The following is a 23996-nucleotide window of genomic DNA, read 5'->3' as shown; positions in this document are numbered from 1 at the left end:
AGGATTTATGAGCCCCTCACTAAGCGGTTTAGTTCTAAAATGTATATCTACAATTCTCTTGTAAACAGTTTCTACTGTCCAGCCTATTACTTAAAGAAAATAACCCAACCCTACAGATTACATCACTAAGTGGTAAAGCATTGACTAGATAGAAAACTGGAAAAACCTTTGAAATGTAATACTAAAATGCAGATTAGCTTTCAAAAGAGTAACATACTTGTAAAATAAAGACGGTTACATTAATAAATATATAATCCAGGCAACACACAGAAGTTTCAAATATGGGGAAAAATAAAATGGCTTTAATGAGTCCCTAAGAGATTGTCTGCAATGTGTGAAGTAGCAATGTACAGAGATCCCTGAGCTAGCACAAAACAGGCTTATTGATGACTAGAAGCAGAAAAAGTATAACACATTCTTCCTACTCAAGTTAATTAGCTGTGATAAGTGGCAAGAACACTTCGTTTAGGTGGAGCAACTCATTATGTTCCCCACACAGCACTGCACACTGTAGATATATAGGTTTATTTGGGGTAAGCTTAGGGTAAGCATAGGAATATTTAAAACGGTACTATCTTTTATAATGACAACATTGTCTCAAGGTTTTGCCTCTATTACCTGAACCTCATCTGTATTATATTCATTCTCTGAAACACCTTGTGTTTCTAAGGGCTGCTTTATATATATATATGTATAGTTTCGCATGATTATTAAAGTAGCCTCTTTAAACAAAATTAAGACATTCAAATTCTCCAGTTAACAAACAGATCCTTTTCCTTTTGATGGCATCTGCTTTGAACATGTACCAGGAATTTGGTACTATCAAATAGCAATGTTTACATAGGGAAAAAAAATTGCTGGAGAAAAAATCCTTTTCCTTACAGCATTACAAATGTACAATTTTTGTTACAATTTAATGAAACAATACAGTGGTACAATAATGGCTTTCTTTGCAGGTACAACTGAGGTAAATGAAGTATTAGTTTAAATGAATACCTGCACACAGATTAATCCATTTCTAATGACTCTCCAATACTGCCAAAGTGAATTACTACTATTTACAAGAAATTAAACTATCATTTGGTTTATTTCATTAAATGAAATATTATTTTTTCTAATTATTGTGAACAAGAAAAATACAAATTAAAGCTGATTAGTTCCTCTTTCCCTTGTAAAAACAAGCTGCCTTATTACAAAAATTTAGTCATAGACAAATATAGTTCAGAAGCCTAAACTTGTACTACGATTTAGATTTCCAAATAAAAATTTATAAACTCTACTTTATGTAGCCTTTTACTTGAATTGTCTTCAAAGGCAAAAAAAAAAAAAAAATATATATATATAGTTGTGCAAACTCAGCTAAAAGAGTCCAACATGGCTGAAAACGCACTGCCAAAATATAAACTAATGAATCTGAACTCACCTCATCTGTACGGTTCTATTCCTATTCCTCAGAGTAAACATACCATTTATTTATCTATATTCTTTTCAGACAGCTTCAGACCAGTGAAGTCCCGAATGCCATGCCCTTTGATAATTTTCAGTGACAATCATGCTGGACTTACAGTCCCTTGCTGTAATTATCACCTCGCACAGCACTGGCACCGAGCTGTACCTAGGAAATGAATCTGCAATGTGGTCTGGGGTGACAGACTCACACCTGGGGTGCACGTCCACTGGCTCCTGCCCTGAACTACACATCCACACTTGCAACAACCACATCTGCTGTCATGAAGCTTTCCACCACAGCTGACTGTATTTAGGACTTCACGTGCAGGCTTCATGTGGGGGTCTCACATGTTCTTAATTTCTAATGTTGAGAAGACAGAGGAAATCTCAGACTTTCTGATATATATTTTTGGGTAACCACAAAAAGCCAAATTCGACATCCACTTAGAGAGATACAATTAAACAACAGGGAAGGGTGTCACATCTGCATGAAGCACACACCTTCAGTATACCCTCTTATAAATGCACAGTGTCTTGTTTCTTCCAACTTTGACTAGCATTCATTTCTGTGGAAATAGCTGCAACATTTGAGTTGAACATTTGTACAAAGTTACCATCCTGACAAGCTTTGAAGGAAGCTGGTATCCCTACAATATTTCTGGGGGGCTGGTTTTTTTTATTTGTAATATTGGGTACTTTCTACAAAAAGAACTATCTCTGGAAATGCACTGTAGCTAAAATGAATTTTCCAAAGCATCTGACATAGTTACATCATTAGGATTATCACTGTGTTCAGTTTGGTCAAGAACAACATAATAATAAGAAAACATTAATTATGTCATACCTTTGTACTGAAATAGGTAATGGTAAGCAAACTTTCAGTCCAAAACTTAACAAGGATTTATCCTTAGATTTCTCATATAGAAATTCATGAACTATTTTCTTATTCTAATTACACCATTAAATCCCTTTACTATGCAAAAAATTTTACTCTGCTGCTTTAATTAAGGTTCTAGAAGAGAAAGCAAGAGTCCTTTTGGCTCTAGTCTATCTCTAATGTTGTTATTCATATGATACTTCACAGGCAAACAGTAAATTTGGTCCATGGGAGTTTTGCTGCTCTCTGTTAGTTATTAGTGCTAAACAATACTACCCTGTATTCCATGCATATTGACAATTTCCTGGTATTTTTTTATACTAGAGTATATATGTTATTCTTTACAAATAACAACTCTTTTATCAAGCTTATTAATTACACAAATTGGTTTGAAACATCCCATCACAACTAGGATGGAAGGTCTTCATTTTTGTGACTGCCATACGCATAGCTGGTCTAGAATTTTTCTGAGAAAGACCGTAAGATTTATCTCGCAATTACATTTTTCACTTGGTTTCATAGGCCAATGAGCCTCCTGGAATTACGTCTCTCCCTCTCTACAAATAATTACACTGTTAATTAATTTCAGCTTCAATTTCAATGCCTTGTGTTGCTAAAAGTTTCGCAAAAAACATCTGCAGTCTGAATAGCAGAGATCCAAACTAATGTTGCCTCTGAGGAAAGCAAGGACTGACTCAGGAATTCTTCCTTCTCTACTGCAACAATTGGCAGCCCAACCAGCATGACCATATCAACCAGTCCAGCCCAGCTGGTGTGTAAGTCAGGAATACCCAAAATAATGCTATCTCTCGCTGCCTTGAATTGCCACATGGGACATGGAAAGATCTGGGAACATTGTGAAAGGCAGGGAGTCAGAGGAATTGAATAGGAGACCAAAGGTACAAATGTCTAAGAAACTAGTATTAATTTCTTTGTATCCAAATTATTATTATTTATTATTACTACATAAGAGGTCTCAGAACACTAAATACCAGAGAGGGCAGGGGCAGGGAAAAGGCACGGTTCTCTGTTCTTACGAATTTCATCTGTTAATATATACAAATTAACATATGGTGATTCCACAGGACCAAATTAAAAGCTAGTTCTAACTTACATTATGAAAACATTTTTATGATTTTCTTTTATGTTTTTCTTATTATACACAGTGGTAGTAGTGTTTTGCTCACACAGTTTAGCATTGGTGGCGCACAAAAACGCTGTTGGAAGCAAAGAAACAACACTGTCCACACAATGGAAGGGTGAAATCCATTAAATATTTGTATGAGGTTGGAGTAGAGCATAAAACTTGCATAATGAAAATTGCCAGGGAAGAAAGAAAGTCTTATTTATTTAGTATTAAAAAAAAAAAAAAAACCCAACAAGATTTAATGAGAAATCCAGTGAGAACTGAGTGCAGTAGAGTTTACTTACATTCCAACAAAGGTGTCAAGAGATTCAATCTTAAAAGTGGCAAGACAGAAAAGAAAAAGGACTTGAGGAAGAATTTGACAGTGTCAAAGGAGGTTTAAAAGAAAGAGATATTGATTTTAGCTGCTTTTGAAACTGATATGCTTTATATTGAAGTATTTACTCTGTTTCTTCAAAACTTCAAACTTTCTTGTTGAGGCAGTTTCATTTCCCACACCTAAAGCTAACAATAGGTAAGTATTACTGAAGAAGGAATCAGAAAACAGATGTATTCCTCCCTCAACAACACCTGAACAACCCTTTCTGTGATGCTGTCTAGATCAACAAACATACAACAATCTGATGCCCTCGAAATGGAAATGACTAAGAAAAGCCACTCTGGAATACCCCATTGTATGGTGGTGGAAGCATTTTCCTCTTGCAAGGAACGTGTGGGTTCATGTTCCGCTAGCAGAGGAAACAGACAGATTGTCTGCCGTACTCTAGATAAATGCCTTAAATGTTTATAGTGAATAAAAGAGAATCCACTTCTCTTCTGTTCTCCTCTTACCTGAATCTACCCCAGAAAAAAAGTGTTACAAGTCTGAGAATATTTGCTTTTAAACCTCATATTAGCCTAAAGGCTACAACATAGTTTATATTATAAATGTGTGCAATACAACAAAGGGACCTTGCCCCTTGTTGGCAAATCTGTAAATAAAATACAAATCAAAAATTATTTCTCCTGTTTTAGATAACCACTCTTTAACTCCTAAAAAAGCAGTTTTGCTCTAGGCAAACGCACACCATTGGGAAAATACCTCTGGAATCTGCATATGCACCAATAATAGCACAATGAAATCACCATTTCTGGGATTCATTAAACTTAGTATTTGTTTGAGATACTTTTAAACAGTATGGTCTTGGCATAGAATAAACTTAACTTTATACAACATTGCTTTTTCTTCTACTCTGACATTATTAATTTAAATTAATTCCACACATGTTGCTTTGACCCTGTCAGTAAAAGAAATACATTGCAAGTATTTCCAAGAAATGAAGTTGAGTGGACACAGCAACAACAACAACAATACTGTTTGGTCACAGGTAGATTTCTCCTCTGATATTCCCCTTTGAGCCTGCTGAATGCCGCCTGCGCAGTCCCACACACGCTTCCCACAGCCTGACTGAAAACTTTCTGGTGGGAATAAATTGTCTAGCCAGACTGGTAATGGGAAGGTGATGCTAGCCATCTAACAAGCATTTTCCAAATCATTGAAAACAAAGATACTAAAAAATGTGCTTTTAAAATTAAAAAAAAAAATCTAACTCAACATAGTCATAAAGTCTCTACTATTATATTTTATATTATGCAGCTCAATATATATTTTACATTATATTGTGAGCCCAATGACTTGCATTACACTAATGCACACCATATACAGATATGTTCCTGATATGAAAAATAACCTTTCACTTTCGTTAGGATTTTGTTACAAGATTGAACTGCCCTTACTGATAAAGAACATAAAGTAAAATAAAATAAAATAAAATTAACAAAATTGGGATGCTTGAAGTATTTGAAGTAGTCTCACTTCAAAATATCAGCCCTTGGTTCTTGTTACACCTTTTCTGTTACATTAAAGAGTCTCTTAGTACTTGCTATTTTCTCCCCGTGAAGGTACTTAAACATTGTAATCAAGTCACTTGTAATCTTCCCTTTGGTAAGCTAAACAAATTGAGTGCTTTAAATCTTTTGCTGTGAGGCATTGTCTCTGGCTCTCAAGTAGCTCTTTTCTGCATTCTTCAGTCTTACATAATTTTTAAAAATGTGAGGTCTATCAGTGTCCTAAAAATATTGAGATTGAAAATACCAACTGAAACAATTGTTATTGTAATTCACAATAATAAATAATAGAATAATAAAATACTAAAATAATGATGACTAGATGAAGAAAAAAAGAATCATAATGTTTTAAAAAATGCAATAGCTTCCAAATACATCAAATTGGAACATAAATCTGACTAGTCACATTTATGTTCACACTACTAATATACTAATTATTGGAATATACTAATTATTGGCAATGTGTATGCTTAAAACAAGAACTTCCTACGTGGAGTTTATTCTGCTTATTGTGAAGCTACATTTAGACCTACTGTTGTCAACATAAGATCAGTACCAGCATTATATGGTCTGTTGTTGTTTAAGCAGAAAATAATTGGGGGGGAGGAATAAAAAAAGAAATTTTATTTATATCCAAATACAGCAAATTGAAGAGTTCATTAAAAAAATGGCAGAATAAATTAAATTATAGAAAAGCCTTCCTAAAAGCCAGCTAAATTGCCATACAACTTGGATGCTGCTCTGCAGGCTTTAGTCTGCTAATTTAAAAGGTTTAAACCTATTTATTGCTAATGAATGTGCTATTCTGACAGCTCTAAAGACAGAAACATTCTATTCCATCTATAAAGACAGAAACATATCTACAGGATGGGTACAGCAAAAGAACATAAGTATGGATATACTGAGTCAAATCAAAGAGCAGAGTTTCTTTCTTATAGTGAAGATACTTAACAGTAAAATGACACTTGCGTTTTATTTCCAAATACTTATTTTCAGTTACGTACACACCCGTGCTTGAAGAAACAGAGGTAAAAGAAATAAATAAAGAATTACTAAGCTAATTAATGTTAGCTAAGGAAGTTATCAGTTTTGTAAGGCCATAAGTTTGTGTTTCTTTAGCAGTCCAGTGAAATTTCAAGCATACTGGCTCATACCGAAACCTCCAGTGAATGCAGTGCTGTAATTGTGCAATAGGTAAGCAGGCAACTACAAGTGATGCAAAAACCTTGATAAGTCTTTTTTTTTTTTTTTCTTTTCTTTAAACAGGAACGTCCATCTGGATAGTTATAAACAGTAAAGAAAAGGATGAATAGGGGGCTACTGATGTGCAACAGATAGGCAGGCAGGCATTGTGTACAACAAAGTACAGCGCTATTTTTTTCAAACGCTCCAATCAGAAATACTGGAAAAGAAACTAATGACTTGAGGAAAAAGAAGTCCACAAGATAGCAAAGATGTAAGAAAAAGCTTTTTAAAACTCCAGGAACTACTGTTGTTTCTATAATAAAATTCATATGATGTATCAGTGAAGGAAAACAATCAAACAAAAGAAACAGCTAGGAGTACATCTTCAGTAATATCACAACTGGAGAGGAAAGAAAATGAAAAATTCAAGAGACAGAATATGCAAGATGCTTAAGACTGCAGAACGTGAGACGTTTCTAATTACCCAGGCAATAAATGCTCATTAATAACTGCAAAATTAATACATTCAAATGCAAATAGAAATAGATTCCCTTGAACTACTCAGATTTCGTGAATCAAAGTAATTATGATCTTCTCTGAGATGGAAATCTCTCATCAGCCCTTAAAAGGGATCAGGTTGCACCTTCAACTAAAACATTTCATCTCAGATTACTAAAGAATGGATTAAATAAGAAGAAATTCGGCAAAAGTAATAGATTTTATATATATGTGTGTATATATGTGTGTATATATATATGCAAACACACATATGTATATATACACACTTGGGATATATTAGATACTAAGAGTTTGTTTATGCAAAAGCCTGTTTTAACTGCTCTTGAAACAAATACATTTAACCTAATATAAAAAACTGCCTGGACCTCATTTCCACATTATTGCATTATAATTAAACTTTTAAAGTATGACACAAATTCTTTACAAGTAAGTGTTGGCCTATCATACAGCTGGCTCCAAAACTAGCTTCTGTGCAGGTAAAACCCTGAGAAGACATCTCAACATAATCATAGTATAGATTAGGACTTTACTAGAAAACACAAATACACTTATGACTAAACAAAGGACTGCTTTTGGCCTACTCTCAAAGATGAAAAAAGAACTAACAAATATGCCTATTCAGACCTGTGAATAAAAATCCAAAAGGAGAAAATAAAAGGCGAAGGGTTGATGTTAAAAAGTACCTTATTTGCAGAGGAAGCAGAAGATAGATATAAAGGGAGCATAGCTAAGAAATAGTGAAGATGCTGTGCTATTTAGGAAAAAAAAATAGGAAAGGTCATAATGAAATATCTCTATGCCAACATAACTTTTTTTAACCATTTATCCTTTGGTATCTGTACTGTTATTTCTGGAAAAATGTAGGTTTTCTTTACCAGCTTAGATCTACTTTGCCATGGCCCAGTCTCACCAGAGAGGATGAACAATGCTCTCTGTGTACTCTTTGGTCTGGTAGGAATTTGGGCCAGGCCTTCCCAGTGACTGTAAAAATTGCTGACTTTTCTGGCAGTTGCTGCTTCTTCCTCCCTCAGCAACCTTGTCTAGCAAGTCAGTCCTGCTCAGTGAGGTACAAACTAGAGAAATGTGTTGTCAGGTCCATTTGCTAACCGTTAGCAGTTCCCCGCTTTGCTAGAGCTTTGGCTTGCTCCCCAAAGGTACTCGGCTTTCTCCATCGTTAAGCCCAAGTATTTAACTTGAGCATGCTGAGTGACTTGGCTGCTATCAGATATTCCTTTAATGGGTGTTCTGACAGTGGACTGGGCAAGATCCAACCTACTGTCTGCTGACCTTAAGAAAACAAATACAGTGCTTATATTTTACCTAACAGAGCATACAACTCCCCCCTAAAATTGTAAGGACTGCGCTCAATAGAAGTTTTCCTTTCGGGGGAGAATTGAGATGTCTACCAGTTTCCTTAAACTAATTTCCTCCAAGCTACAGCCTTCTTCAGAGAATAAAGGAACACTTTATTTTTCTTTACTAATTTCTGTGGCCAGCGACTTTACCCATGAAGTGTAACTTTTCAGCAAAAATGTACAGTTTGTCCTTAGCTCTCTTACCTGAGAGCTTGTCCTGGTTTCAGTTGGGGAAGAGTTAATTTTCTTCCTAGTAGCTGGTATAGTGCTGTGTTTTGGATTTAGTATGAGAATAATGTTGATAACACACTGATGTTTTAGTTGTTGCTAAGTAGCACTTACACTGGTCAAGGACTTTTCAGCTTCCCATGCTCTGCCGGGTGCACAAGAAGCTGGGAGGGGGCACAGCCAGGACAGCTGACCCCAACTGGCCAAAGGGCTGTTCTATACCATATGGCATCATGCTCAGTATAGAAACTGGGGGGAGTTCACCGTGGGGCAGCGATCACTGCTTGGGGACGGGCTGGGTGTTGGTTGGTGGGTGGTGAGTGGTTGCATCACTTGGGGGTTTTTGTTTGTTTTTCCCTGGGTTTTGTTCTTCTCTCTCTCTCTCTCATTATTTTCATTTTCATTACAATATTATAATAATAATAATAATAATAATAATAATAATAATAATAATAATAATCCAATTATTAAACTGTTCTTATCTCAGCTCACGAGTTTTCTTACTTCTGCTTTTCAGATTCTCTCCCCCCATCCCCCCAGGAGGGGGGAGGGTGACCGAGCAGCTGCGTGGTGCTTAGTTGCTGACTGGGGTTAAACCACGACAGAGCTTAACTATGCTACCCTATTGCGCAGTAGGGAGTACTGAAGTGTAATGCAAATTATCAGAGTATACAGGTAATTTTGCAGGAAATATCAATCAAATATGAGAGTAATTTTCAAAGCAATTATCAGAAAAATAGGTTAGTGCTTTTTCATTGTTCATGAAAAATTCACAAGAGTCTATGTACTTTCTGGGCTATAGGCAAGCCAACATATTTTTGGAAAACAATACATAAGGCTCTTAAAACTATTTCCTCATAAACTTCAGGAGCTATCATAGGCTATATATGAGTGGCATCAAGGTTGCGGGAATATGTCACTCTCCGTGTTGCTAAAGAAAAGTGCTAATAAATGCTGGTCTCAACATTTCCACAAAGAGCATAGCAAATCACAGGTACAATCTGTCTGTGATTTCCAAATGACCAAATTCATATTACTGATAGGAAAACAGAAAACTTTGTTAATTCACTTGGTCAATATGTCATGTGGGGGTGGGAGGAATCCCCCTTTTTTTATGCTCATAAACATACAGGGTGCTAGCCCTTGCTATTTTATTCTGTTTCAGCTGAAGTTCACATTACCTTCAGATACGACTAGGATAAAATTACCACTTACATATTCATATGTCGTCTTGATTACTAGAGCTGACACACGTTTAAATTCGCAGAGTGTGAATCATTACCATTACAACACATTAATAAACTGTGGCTGTTCATAGTATGTGTACCTTAAACCCACAATACACGCAGGATAAAATGCATTAGCTTAAGCATCCTTCATTAATGCTTTTTACATCTAGGTTAAAAGTCAGGGCATTTATAGCAGACTAAGCACGTGCACATAGTCAACTCATGTAGCTATCTCTTATACTGCAACAGCCCAACTGTGTCTGAACTCTTTTCAGTCATTCTTAGTTGTGGGGCAGACAGAGCAATGCACCTGCCAGTAGAGAGGGAACACGTCCACCATGGAACCATTTACACTTTGAAATCAAACCAAGCTTACAAACAAGGTTACAGCTAACTGATCAGAGAAAGTAAGCTAGGGAATACGCAACCAAATGCCATACTAAGGAAATGGGAACCAGGGAAAAGGTGTGATATTTTCTAGTAATAACCACCTCTTGGGTTATGTAAAAACCAACATTTTCTAGTTCTACACAAAGTAAGTGTGCTGCATGCAAAAAGAATACAATGTCTTTGAAGAATTAAGCTCTGAAAACAAAAGTAGTCGATTGCTCCCTGTTAGGGCTGTTTAACAGCCACAAGAAAGTGAAAATAGTCAGCACGTGGTAGGGTCTTTGGCCTACACAGTCTTAGCTGACTGAAAAGAGCATTAAACATGTTCCATGCATAAAGAATGTATCTGGTCATCCCGAAGTGCTGGACCCAGCATGCAAGTACATATACCATTAGGTCCAGTCTCAGGAGGGTGTTTATAGGTCATGCACAGTATTCATTTCAGAATGATCTACAAGGGTTATGCCAACTAGGTCATAGCCAGCTGGCAGATCTGCTAGAGCAAATATTTTATATTGTACTCAGGAGTAATTTCTTTATTAGTTGAGAGATAATGAAGAAAATTAAAGGACTCACAGAAACATTCCAAGCCATTTTGTTGCATCTGCAAACAGCATACTTTCTTCCAAAATCCATTTCTGACTTCATGCTTTTGGTAAGCTTTACGAGAGAAACCTATTAACTATGCATCACATATTAGTAACAGCTTTTTTTTTATTCATCAGTAATTTATCTGATCCTTTCTGAGTTTAAATACGTTACACTAGCAGCTTATATGCCTTATCCAACCACAAAGTTTTTCCCATCTTTCAGTATTTGAATGCCTTAGGATTCTGTTCAGGCATAAGTCTTATTTCCTGTATGTCTTTTACGTCTTGGAAAAATTCTATCTGCCATCTCATTTCTGACTCTACTTTGTGAAGATTGAGAGTAAAGAATTAAATGTAAACTTTGATAGCAAGGCTTCACTCTTCTATCAGTAAGTGAGTCAGATCACCTTTTAGATGCCCTAGTTTTAAACCTCTTTACTGAATTCTTTAAAATCGTTATGGTACAATAGCTCCCAAATCTATTGCCCTTTGGACCTTCCAGAGTTTTGCTTAGAGGTTACAGGATAATGCAATGATATTCAAAGTGCTGCCAGTAAATGGGTCCCAGAGAGGAGTAAGATAGAACCTAGAAAAAACTGTGCACACAAATAAAAGTAAGAATGTAGTCTTTTAGGTTGTAAGCATATAGGAAGTAACGTGAGCCTTTTATCACCCAAAGGCATTTCCTTCTTGCAGTTGTTTCTAACCCTAATCAGAGAAAATCAGTGTGACCCTCATTTTCTAAATAGACATTTAGAAATGGACATTTAGACATTTTCTAAATGGACATTTTCACATCTCTGTATTAAACAAGAAACCTGTAATAAATCTGTACAAGAAATGGAGAACTTGGAAAGTAAATTAGTAGGTGTTTGTGGTTCCAACTAATGCTTACAAAAGAAATAAAACATCACAAAACAGCAACAAAAAAAGGTTACTTGCGGTAAAATAACACTTTCACTGAGTACCTCATGAAGAAAAACACGCTTTAAACTAGCTCCACTTTTAAGGCAGAAATAACTGTTTTATCATTTGGTTTTAGGAACTAATGGTGACTATCTTATCATTTCTGTTGGGGCAAAGCGGGAAAAGGATCACAAGAGAAAAAAACTAATATAGACAAGCAAATACAAAAGCTATTTATTTGGATTTTGAAAGAAGTCAGTTAATAATCCCAACACTAAGCCGTCCTGATTTACTGTATTAGATATACAAAACAAGCATGGTAAAATAGCATACATTTAGAAGTTTGATACAATATTAAGAAATAACATATCCGGAAGCAGCACTCACAAATGGCATAAACTATTAATTTCATAATGTTTTTAAACCGTCATACATGCTGGTACCTTCTAAACTTATCATTACTTACTAACTTCTTCAATTATTTAAGAATAATAGAAAATTACCTTAAGTATTACAGGCCACATTTTCAAAGGTGCTAAAAGCTCAAAATGACTGGTTGGACTAAAGCAAGATAGGTGTTACATGATGGAGATCTTTCACTGGCTTCCAAGATGCTCAGGCATTTTTATAGGCCACTGTATGCATTTAGAGAACTGACACTTTCAATATCTGAACATTATCCCCCTCTTGAGTCTTGCAATATCTCAAATATTTGCTGGGCATATTTATACAATGGGGTGTGGGATGAGCATTTCATTATGACCACCAAAATGCAAGCAAGAGCTGTTCAGCTAAAAATGAAAAATGAAAACAACAACAACAACTAAATTAAAGAAAACCCTAACGTACCACCGTAGGGTATGTTAGGATCCTCATGTACAAATGCAGCTTGCCAGGCATATCTGAGTGGCCCACTCAGGGAATCCAGTACACAAGGACTAAGACATGAGAGAGAATCAGGCTTTCTCTCTTCACCTGATGCATTCACACCTACTGCATAGCTAATTTTCTGGTCCACCTATTTGATAGTTGTGTCCCTTCCAAAAATTATTTAAGAGCCGTAGCTGATGTTTCCTCACCTTTTTCTGCTTCTTGTGTGTAACATTCTAAAAAAGAAGATAATTAAGAATATCTGGATAATACCTTTTGAGGAAATGAAAACTGAGGCTACATCTATTTTATGGTATTCACTTTTAAAGTGAGCAAAGCTATTAACCTATAACGTGAGCAAAGAAACAGTGGCAAAAGTGGCAACAAGTGGTTGCAAGGAAGAGTGAAACTGAATAAAGAGAAAAGAAATATGGCTTGAACATCCCTCAGCAGTTTATTGTGAAAATGGCTACAGTTAAGTATAAAACTTTACCTATTCAATCCATCCTCTATGGTTTAGTTCCAGGAATAAGACTGAAGGTATTCTAGATAATCCCTTGATAATGAAAAGAAAGAATAAACCATGCGGCATGATTTTTAGAAACTTTCCCCATTTTTTAAGCTCACATTATTGCATTAATTTGTATTCAGTTCTTTCTTCAATCTGTTTTCATGTAAATATTCTCACTGAGAGACTGTCATACTAAGCTGCTCTCGTCTGTACAATGTTCGTGCCATTTTCTTTGCCTTAAATACATTTTGAGGTAATTGTTAGTGACAAAGCAGAGCAATTATTCCATATGGATGGTTTTACACACCATCACAGTAAACATCTGATTTGATCCAACTCCCAAGGACACACCCTAGTCATTAATTGCAGCTCAGCCTATTGCACCTATTCCCTGAAGGCAGCACAAGATCCATTGTTTAGGTAGAGGGACTCCTGATGATAAAAGCATCTCAAATCAGCAAGATCATAAACGTACCAGTGCTTTTGAATCAGATACATTATACCTGGAAGCAAGATATTTTGGAGAGGAAGCCCTCCAAAATTTGTGTAATTAGCACTTTGGTTGACTTAATATAGCTTAGTTATACTGTTAATTCCAACGTGATGACAGCAAAAACTTTAAACACTCTGTACTGTCAGTAAGGATGAAACTTCAGCATGCTTAACATTTTTGTCTCAGTGAAATAAGAGGATGCAAAACGCATTCAGCATTTTGCATGATTCAGCTGTATAACTATAATACAGAAAATGGAGAGTCAATGGCATCACTGAAAAAAAATCTGCCTCTGTCTAAGTTGCAGTTATAAATCAGAAGAACAAAATTATTCCTTTTTACGTAGGAATATTTCTACTAACTCACCGTAACTGAACAGATCAAATTCTCTCCTCTGGAATCAATTCTGCCATTGAATGCCTTGTAAGAATTTCAAAGCAAGTGTTATTATTTGCTATTCAATTACAAACTGATGAATTCTCAGTATGCTTCTCATCTAAACCTTTATTATTTTATAATAATAATTTAGTTTTGTGTAAGTTTGTCAGTGTGAGTGCATGTTTTGCTTGGATAGGTTTTATTCCATATATAAATTCCTCAATCCACAAAAATAGAACCAACACTTGCAACGTTATTAATTTTCAGCGTGGTAAAAGTGGATAGGATCCCTTTCTATCTGTTTAAAGAGCATAAACCAGCACCTGTTTGCATATTTTACTACTGTATTCACCAACACCATTTGTGGCGCTCTCAATAACGTTGAGAGAGAGAAAAAATTAGTTTGCTGGTAACTTGTGCTCCCTCTGCTGGCTGAATAAAGCATGAAGAGCAAGAGAAAGCATAACCATTGGGGCAGTATTACAAATGCAGAATTATTATTTAAAATTTCCTAGCCACACTAAAAATACCACATAAAAGATAATTTGATTCTAATTTGTTTGTAAGAGGATGAAATGTATATATTTGGATTGGGTTTTCATTTGCCCTACTGCATATTTACTAAATCAGACAATGTATCCATGATTTCCAGCTATGATGGCTTGTAAACATTACCAGTGATTAATCAGATAGTCATTTGAGTCAGCACAAAGTAATTTCTCTCCATTAGATTAAATATGTCACACCCTGTCAATTAAAAATCCATTTAACACCAACCCAGCAATAATAAGCATTTTGGAACGAGGCACCAGAAATGCTATTTGTGACTAAAATTCCCTATATATAGTGTAGGAATTTGGCTTAGCATTGCAAATAAATTTATTCTTCACTATAAATTTGCCTACAGCAAGAACTGTAAAAGACAAATTTTCCTTTTATTATAACATTTCTGTAATGGATATTTAACACAACACCACCAGATAGCTGTAAGCATTAGGTCATTTTCATGGTCTTGTAAGAATTATTTCGTATTGTTTGTCTCTTTGGGTACCAGGAGCAATGCCCACATTAAAAAAGCGCTAAACCCTAAGAATATAAATTCATCCACATTCCCTCAAATGATGATGATATCACAAACACAGATGAAATATGTGATCGTTAACGTTCTTTTTTTTTCTTTTTTTCTTTTTTTTATTTGGATAACAACTAATACATTCAACTAATACTATCACAAAATGTGAGCATATGTAATTGTTTATATGCCATTCTGAGAATTTTAACTTTATCTGGAATCATAAACAAGAAGCACTGACATAAAGATTTGAATGCTGGAGGTATTCTTTCACTTTAAAAAGGATGACAAACCAAAGTACTGTGGAAAAAGCTATTATGTTCAGGAGAAATTTTTGTCTTCATTTCAGTTGTCAACAATTTTTGTCAGGAATTCTTAGGAGCAAATGATGAGTATTTGCTTTATTTTGAAGTTGTGTTAATTTCTTTTGTAAATACCTAAACATTTCTAGAACAGAATTGCATAGTTGCTCGGTTCAAACACTACCTGTGACTACCACATTGATGTGGGGACAATTCCTTTAAGTATTTCCACAGATGCGGACTGATTTATGAGCCTTGTGAGTTAGTTGAGCTACTCAGCAAGTGTCGGTTTTGTCTGAAGCTGCAATTAATGTGATAATTAAGGGAAACTGAACCAAATTTCAACCAAAAGATACAAATAACTTTCAAAACTTTCTGACCTATGCAAAAAATACCTGAAGGAAGATCAATGAGATCACAAAGCCTTAATAGGAAAGCAAAGCTAATACAAATGGTATAGCCATGACACTGCTAAGATGTGAGCATATTCCACACTATTCACTACCCAGAAGTCTGCTGAGGACCCACTGCACTGCCCTAGGACAGAGGCACTGCCTCGGTGTTAGTAGGTGTCATGTTGATTTGTATTTTGTCAGAACGCAAGAAGACACAGAGTGAAAAACAGCAGCGTAAAAAGACATGTTTTGCAGGAATGCAGAGGAAAACTACATTTAAAAAAAAAAAATCCAACAAAAAAACACCCAAAAACCACCCTGAAGAGACAAGTGGGAGTCAATGGGTAGAATGAAGTAAAATCGCCTGTCTGATCTGTCTCATGACCCACAGGACTAAAGACTGTTTCTTTTGCGTCACTGAGCCAAATGGCACAGCCTCTACATCTCCAAAGGCACTGTTCTTTGACTAAAAGGATGATAACATTAATTTGTCTTTGCGAGAAACATTAATTCATCGTTGTTTAAAGAACATTCCCCCCATTCTAGCAGGTTTTTCAACATGAGACAATGATGAGGCTCTAGGAAACTGTGCCAAAAATCCTGTTCAGATTAGATAATGTCATATTGAATGCTGAGCCTTCTCGCTAGGATTCACTGCATATTAATTCCTGACAAGGCCATTTGGGTGCAATCCTGTAAAGTGCCTGTAGAACGGGCAACTCCTGGAGGGAAGGACAGCATTTTGAAATCAGCAATTAAATCTGAATTTAGCTCTAAGGATTTAAGAACTTTATTTCCTCTAGATCAGAGTCCTGTTCTTTGGTGTCAGAAGGTATTTGTGACTGTTAAAAGCAAGAATGTAAAATAAGGGCCTGGATTACCCACAGCTTTAGCCTGGTAGGCAGAGGGTAGTCAGACATATGCCGCCTTCTTTCCCACAGATGCTGCGATATTTCTGGATTAGGAGGAGGGGATATATTGGCCCCTAACAGTGAAAGAATTGGCTTGAGGCGCTCTGACACAATGGGGAGTTTATCTTTCACAATGGAGAGCGATTTTCTCTCCATCGCTAAAAAGTTTATGTTTAACTGGGATTATATGCAGTAATTCCAACGTTATCATTTTGTGTTGTAATTGTTATCTATTATTAATCCCTCTCACTTTGGAAAGTGATACAAGCATTTTACAAAAGGATGTGTGTAATATTGTGTGTAATTTTTGTACAGTATAAGCTGAAATGAATTTAAATAACGAGAGAATTTTAATAATGAATTTGTGTTTTTCCAAAGATGACAAAGAATTGACTGAAAGGGTGGAAGTTAAAAATAAACCAGTCATTGACAAAAAACTGTGACAATCTTGAAACTGAGAACAAACTCTTGCTATATTCTGTTTTGTCTCAGAAAAACATTATTTGTAATATGAAACTGCTCAAACATTATCATCTATTAAAAAAACACTCCTAAATATGTTTTAAAACAGATTTAATATATTTTTTAAAATATAACTAACTTTAACTAATTTGTTTTTAAAAATACTTCAGAAAACAGAAGTAAAACTCTACGCTCCTATACCAATTACACAAATCATAACTGACACTAAAAAACACATAATAAAGATTTTGAGGAAGAATCAAAACTATAAACATGTAAACAAGAGATACTGGATTCTTAATTTCTTAAAGCTATATACATAAATCCTGAATTTGATTTCTTAAGTAACTACTTAAATTTACAAAAGTAGTGAAGAAATAATAGAAAAATTGCACTTTTGAGATTATCTGATAAATGCCAGATATGCATCTACTGAAACTTGAAACTACATAAAGTTTAGGAGAATCTACTTTATAGAAATTCAGGTTTATTTGGAAAATAAAAGTTACTATTACTATTATCACCTACTAATAATTCAACAAAAATAATGTTGTACAATATTGCATCTTGTACACTATGTTACTATATTTATTTATGGACCCTTATTCCTCATATTAATCAAGAAGCCATTGAATAGCTTACTTTTCTTTATTCTGTGCCATCAAATAATTGTAAAGATGGGACTCACTCATCTTTCTGCTATCTTTTTCTCCCCCGCCTCAAAAAAAGGAAAAAAAAAGTTAAGTTTAATCAGTATAATTTTGATAAAAAGACTTTTTCCAAGTTAAACAGACACTGCAATTCAACAGCAATGACAAGGAGAAGGCTGCAAACACTCAGTTATATAGTAAGCAGACATTTGACTAATATGAAAAAGTGGCACAGTATGCAAGCTATAGAAATCACCTAAAGCACATCTTCTTTATCAGCTTTGTTCAAGTTTTTCATTTCTTCATTTCTTAGTCAAATAGACACAGAGTCTGAAGATGCAGGTACCTTTCCTTCACATCACTGCTCAGAGAAGGAACACTGTTGATCTCTTTGCTGTTGCCCAAGACTTTTTTCTTCCTGGTAGCCCACAGTTAAATACACCACTAATCCTGGACAATATTCTCAGTTTCCCTAATCTAATGAAAAAATCATGACCTACCCATTCAGCCTTAATAAGTATCATGGCCTACCACCTTTTGTTGTCACTTCAGCTGTATTTATTGTTATGTAAATGAGACAAGAGCTCACAGAACATTTTTAGTGAGCAAACCTCTGAAGATGCTAAATACTTCATTAGTTAATCCCTGACAGACATATAGTGGTTGAGTAGCTACCCACTTGTGTAAAATGTACCCTCTATCAATATACCAAATTAAGTAAAGTATATACACTTACTACTGATAATGCAAAGACAACAAAAAGTCATCTTTTTTTATTTTATTTTCTGTTTTGATCTGAACAGAGTAGGTTTTAATCAAACAAACCAACATAGATTTGTTCATGTTGTTTTTTCGTTTTATTTTTTATCTTGCCTTGCTATTAATACCATTTTGAAGTTTATCATGAAAGAAGTCTAAATGAAGGGTCTTTTCTGGGTTTTTTTTGTTGCCTTTTTTTACCCAGTTATGATAGGAGTTAGCAATCTCCTTCAGCATCCACAGATTAAAATGATAAATGCCAGGGATTAAGAACAGCCGATTAACAGTCTGTGTCCTCTTCAATCTAGCATTTCCACTGTAGATAAACCCATATTCAGACTGAAGTTATAATAAACAGACTGTCCCCAATATCATTTCCCTAGATGACCTCCTCAAAACTGACATTCAAGTATTCTTGTGGAAAATTACAATTTATAGTAACTGGAAAAGCAGACAAGAAAATTTATACCCACACAAATGATTCTGAAGATCAAGCAAAATGTTTAGAAAGCAATTTCAATAAAATGATAATTTTGCTATAAATATTTTATTTTTTTCAGTTCTCAGTAATTTCTTACAATTATAAGTTTGACATATAAAATAAAAGCAGTTTGCTAAATTTTATCTTTATTGCTTGTATTGTGTATCTATAAAATAACTGCATTATTATTTATACTTATTATGACCAAAAAAACACCCCCATCTCCATGGGTTATAGTGGTTGTAATTCTTTTCCTTCCAAAGGCAAAGGAAAACAAACACTGAAATTCTCCAGCTAATCTAGATTCTCTGAAATATGTGTGTTACTCTAAGGAAAGTGTCAGTACAAACCATTTGTCCAGTGAACAACAGCAAAAGAATAAAAATCCTTATGGACAGAACTGCAAAAACATTCTGTTGGGTATTTGTTTTGATTTCTATTATAAATAATATTTTCAACTAAGATGAAAAAAAAAGCTCCTAAAAACAAAGTCACTTTTTGCTTTGTAGGAACTTTTTAACATGGAAAGTTCTGACAGGATTCTGCTGCTATTTGACATTTGAAATCCAGAATCTTACGGTCAAAAGAAAAGCTATGCTCAGTACAGATATAAACTGTGTAACAGGACATTTTAATTTCTTTACCTAGATGCTCCAACTGTTTTAAGGAACTATAGAATTTTGTGTCATCTAATTTCAGTGTACTTCTTTAGACTGAAGCAACAACATTTCAAACTATTTTATTATAAATAACTAATCTTATCTACCCAGTTAAAGGGACTGTATTCTGCTTTTATTTCCATTAGTTTATACTGGCAGAATTCCAGTGAAGCAATTCTGAAATCCGATGAATGCATGTGAGCATTTATTCTTCAATTCTTTATTCAAAGTACATGATCAAAACTTGGTTCTCTTTGATTAAACCACGCAAGTGATAAGAAACAGATCATGCTGTATAGTGCAAAAAAAACCCCCAACAAAACAAAACAACCCACGAAATCTGAGCTGCATTTTGATTAGTTATTCACTAGAATTGGTTTAAAGTAAGCACTGCATGTGAACACAGTTAATTCATTAGAGCTGTTCATCAATTCTTTTTAACGAAGTTTAAAAAAAACCAGCATAAAATGATTCAGATTAAGTTTCATAGTCAGAACATTAATTAGGTCTGGATGATTCCATCCACCTTTTCTTTCAGACACAAAACAGTTTCAAAGCTCTTTTAAATAAATCTGTAATTGAAAAAAAATTGAAAATGTGTATCTAACTCAAAGTCGCTCACTTTGAGATCTTGCTTCAAAAACTAATTTCATGGTCTGTCTTCATAACAATGTAGCTTATTTTTGCCAACTAAGACTCATATACTGAAGCATAATGTGTTTAATCAGATTGTATGGGCTACGATTTAAGGCTATTTATGTTTAGTATGATTTGGAGACACACTAATTTAGGAGATGTGATCTGTAGGTCAGTTCTCCTTAATCATCTTTATGAGCAGAAGGTTGCACATTTTCCTCACCAAAAAAGCCACACTGAGTTATGTTTAAGTAGTGACAAGATATACAGCATACAATTAAAACATCATGTATTCCATGTATTCATTTTTAAGTTTCTTGTTCCCCACTGAATCCTGTTAAAAATGCTTGTCACATTGTACAGGAACAATCTTGCCTTCAGCTCATCACTGACATCAAACCTTGTCTCTCATTCAGCTATACACTCTTTTATGCATGGGTTTATTTTTTGAAGAGGATATATAAAAGAAAATGGATTCCCTTTACATGCTATTTAGTGTGAAAAAAAAAAATCTAAAACCAGGAGGAAGAGTAAGACAAACACTTTTTGTGGAATTAAGTGGACAAAAAGGTAAACAACAGGTAAAATTGAATTTATCAGTTGTTTCTATTTTTAATCTAACAGCAAATGCCATTAGCTATTACACACAAGATGAGGAATTTTCTAGGTTGTTAGTCATTCAGCACATGGTATTTTATTATTATCCACTTGATATTAAATATTCTTTTCCTAGACTTTTGTATATATTTTTCCATGTCTAATTTCCTGTCTTCCTTAATTAATGGATGAAACTTCTTATTATTAGATTGGAGGAATATATGAATTTATTAAAACTGGGCTCTAAAATAAGACTGAGTTAGCAGAGCTGATATTCCTTCAGTGAGAACAAATAAAATCTTAACCTGAAAGGCTTTCTTAGGGCAAACTTACCCTAGTGACTAATTAAAAGCTGCAGGATAAAATCCAGAACATAAACAAATTTGGGAAAGAATGATCTCTGTTATTATCCAAGGAGTAAGATGTAGTGCAATGAGACTGGAAGAGGGAAAGAACTGAGCAGAAAGATCTGCTCCTTCGTCTACACGCACATGCACGCACACATGCACCCACCTGCACACACAGAGTCCATACACACAGCTTTTCTTTCAGAGCACTTTTCCTTTAAGCAGCTTGGTAGTATTTATGTTTGCAGAGCTCCAGTATTCCCAAACCTTACCCCTTTATTTTTAGCTTTCAGGTTTTTGCTTGAGCTGATGAGAACAGGAGAAGAAGGTGGTATGTCTATTGCTGGCAAACAGCTTGGAAATTCTGAGTAAAGAAGCCAATCAAGGCAGAAGGATTATAATAATCAAAGTACAAAATTTGCATATTCAGAGTATGGTTACTGAGAAATAACAATGCCTTGGTTATGCAAATCAAACCCTCAGCTAATGTGAAGGGATTTGCATATCTGGGAGAAATCTGTCACGTTATGCATCAGTAACTACATTCTAAGTGGCTGAAAGAACTGGCTTTTAGCAGAATATTAAATATAATTGCTAGTAGAATTTTTTATTTCCTTGTGATATAGAATAAACTTTACTCATTTGGGGCCTGATGAAAACTGGTCTTCTCGTCTATATAAAGCAATACCATTCAGAACCACAAAAGATACACTCAGCATGCCATAAAGCTATAATTTTTCAGACTGACATAATGAAAATATTCGAAGAGTTGTGTATTATCAATTGTGTCCATCCTTTTTGTCTATAGAAGGCGGTTTAAAGTAGCCCTCTTGAGAGGACTGCAGAAAACAAATTAAAGTTTAAGGCCACTTGTTCACCTCTGAATAATAAAATCACGTTTACTTCAGTTTAAATTTAGTGAATGAAGAAAAACAGGTTGGACTGAAAAGTTTTATAGGTTAAAAACCTGGAAAAAAAATGCAGACTGGACTACTATAACAGTTTTCTATTATCTGTTTAAATCAAACAGAGTTAACAGTAGGCTCAGAAGTATAATAATATAAAGAAAAAATAATTAGGGAAATTCTCCTTTAAAAATCAGTATGTGGCAGTATCTGTACCATTCATGCATGGGAAAATAAATACGTTACTTCTGGTTAATGTTTATTTCCCCTTTCCTCTCTTGTGAATGGTGCTCAGCTGTAATTCAGATGTAAACCTAACGCTGGCTTATGCACCCTGGCCACTGCCTGCAAATTAAATTGTGGTTTAGTGTTACACTGAAACATGAGAGAGATTTCATGCAAGCATGTTCAATCTACAAAGTATTACTTATAATGCATATTCAGAGGCACAATCCATTTCCACAGATAAAACATGGAGGAAACTAAGCAAGGTGCTTTGAAGACCTGGCTACTACTCATGTGCAGAACTGGTGAGTGCGCTGCAGTGTGGTCCTTAAGAGTACTTACCATCCTCTGTGGGCACATAGATATTCAAATACAGGCAGTCTTCATTTTGATCTTGAACATATGTCACCACAGTATCCAGATTGGCCGTAAACCAGACTGGCAGCATGTCATTGAGCAGTGACCTCTCATCTAGGTACTGTGGGCAGACAGCAGCAAACTGTGTGGCGTTGCGAACACCCGTCCAAGATGACGGTGGCTCTGGGGGCTGAAATCGCCTTTCCCCAGTCGGAGGAGAGGCATAAGGAACACCCAGGTACTGCTCCACTGGACCAAGGATCTCATTGGGCAAAGGTGTTCTTAAACCACGTATTTTGCCATAATTCGTTGTAACAACTGGGTATTGTGCTTGGCCATCGATGAGAGTAAATCTTATAGCCAGTGCAGTTATCCACAGGAGGAAGTTAGAATTCAACATGACACACACTGGAGTGAAGATCAAAGGCAGCCATAGGAGTCCCATTGGTTTCGACATTATTTAAATCAACATCAGCAGCGCTCTTTTTTCCACAGCCAGGAGAAAATGAATCAGTCAAGGAAAATGAAAACTAATAAAATTAAAAAGTAGTCAAAAGGAGATGAAGTGAGAGAAAACGTAACCTTGTTCAGGCAGTGAAAAACCAAAAGCTGATGTGCGGTAGGTGCCTCAGCTGACTGGCCGTAGACAAATCCCCAGGTCAGAAGAAACACGGGAGTGTTTGCCCCTAAGGCCCATCCCAGACTTCAGCGTTGGCTTAATCCTGGCAACGCACAGCACTTCCCAGCAAGTACCACAGGGAGAGAGCCACAGTTATTCCACTTCCCCAGCGAAATGGCTCCTTGCAGTAAAGTCCAGCCCACTCAGTCAGCCTGTGGCCAAGAGAAAACAAGCAATTCAAATCAACAGACCTATTCATATTGGCATAAATCTAAAAAAAACCCCAAATCAAACAATTAAATTTACATACTACTTCCACGCCAAGGCCCACCAATGTTTTATGAACTTTAGGCAGCATGGTTAACTATGTGTTTCCAAAGATACATAAGGTATGAGAGCTGAAAATTGAAGCCACAAACTTGTCAGAGGTTGTATCGCAAGCCAAACATTTCTGCTCCCGTATATGCTTCCAAACCAAACCACAGCCCAAACATCGCTGCTTTCAGGAAGGGTATCACATTTAAGTGCTAGCTCCAGGGTATTTTCTGCCCTAAATAAACAGCATCTCCCTTTTAAGCATATTTGTACTCCCACAGCAAGCATTC

The 23996-nt window shown here is 35.4% G+C and overlaps 1 protein-coding gene across 3 annotated transcripts in view; it reads right to left on the bottom strand.

Annotated features, from left to right (window-relative positions):
* Positions 1–23229, bottom strand: part of NLGN4X (neuroligin 4 X-linked) — a 137708-nt gene extending 114479 nt beyond the window's left edge. For 2 of the 3 annotated variants that reach the window (XM_075491908.1, XM_075491909.1), the window contains exon 1: positions 22758–23229. In XM_075491908.1, coding sequence (XP_075348023.1) covers positions 22758–23229 — 472 coding nt within the window. Of the gene's footprint in view, positions 1–7326; positions 7348–22757 lie in introns of all 3 variants that reach the window. The other variant, XM_075491910.1, reaches the window with a different exon arrangement.
* Positions 23230–23996: the final 767 nt, after the last annotated feature.

Source organism: Mycteria americana, chromosome 1 (genome assembly GCF_035582795.1).
Source record: "Mycteria americana isolate JAX WOST 10 ecotype Jacksonville Zoo and Gardens chromosome 1, USCA_MyAme_1.0, whole genome shotgun sequence".
Classification (NCBI taxonomy): domain Eukaryota; kingdom Metazoa; phylum Chordata; class Aves; order Ciconiiformes; family Ciconiidae; genus Mycteria; species Mycteria americana.
This window is presented reverse-complemented; position numbering and strand designations above follow the sequence as displayed.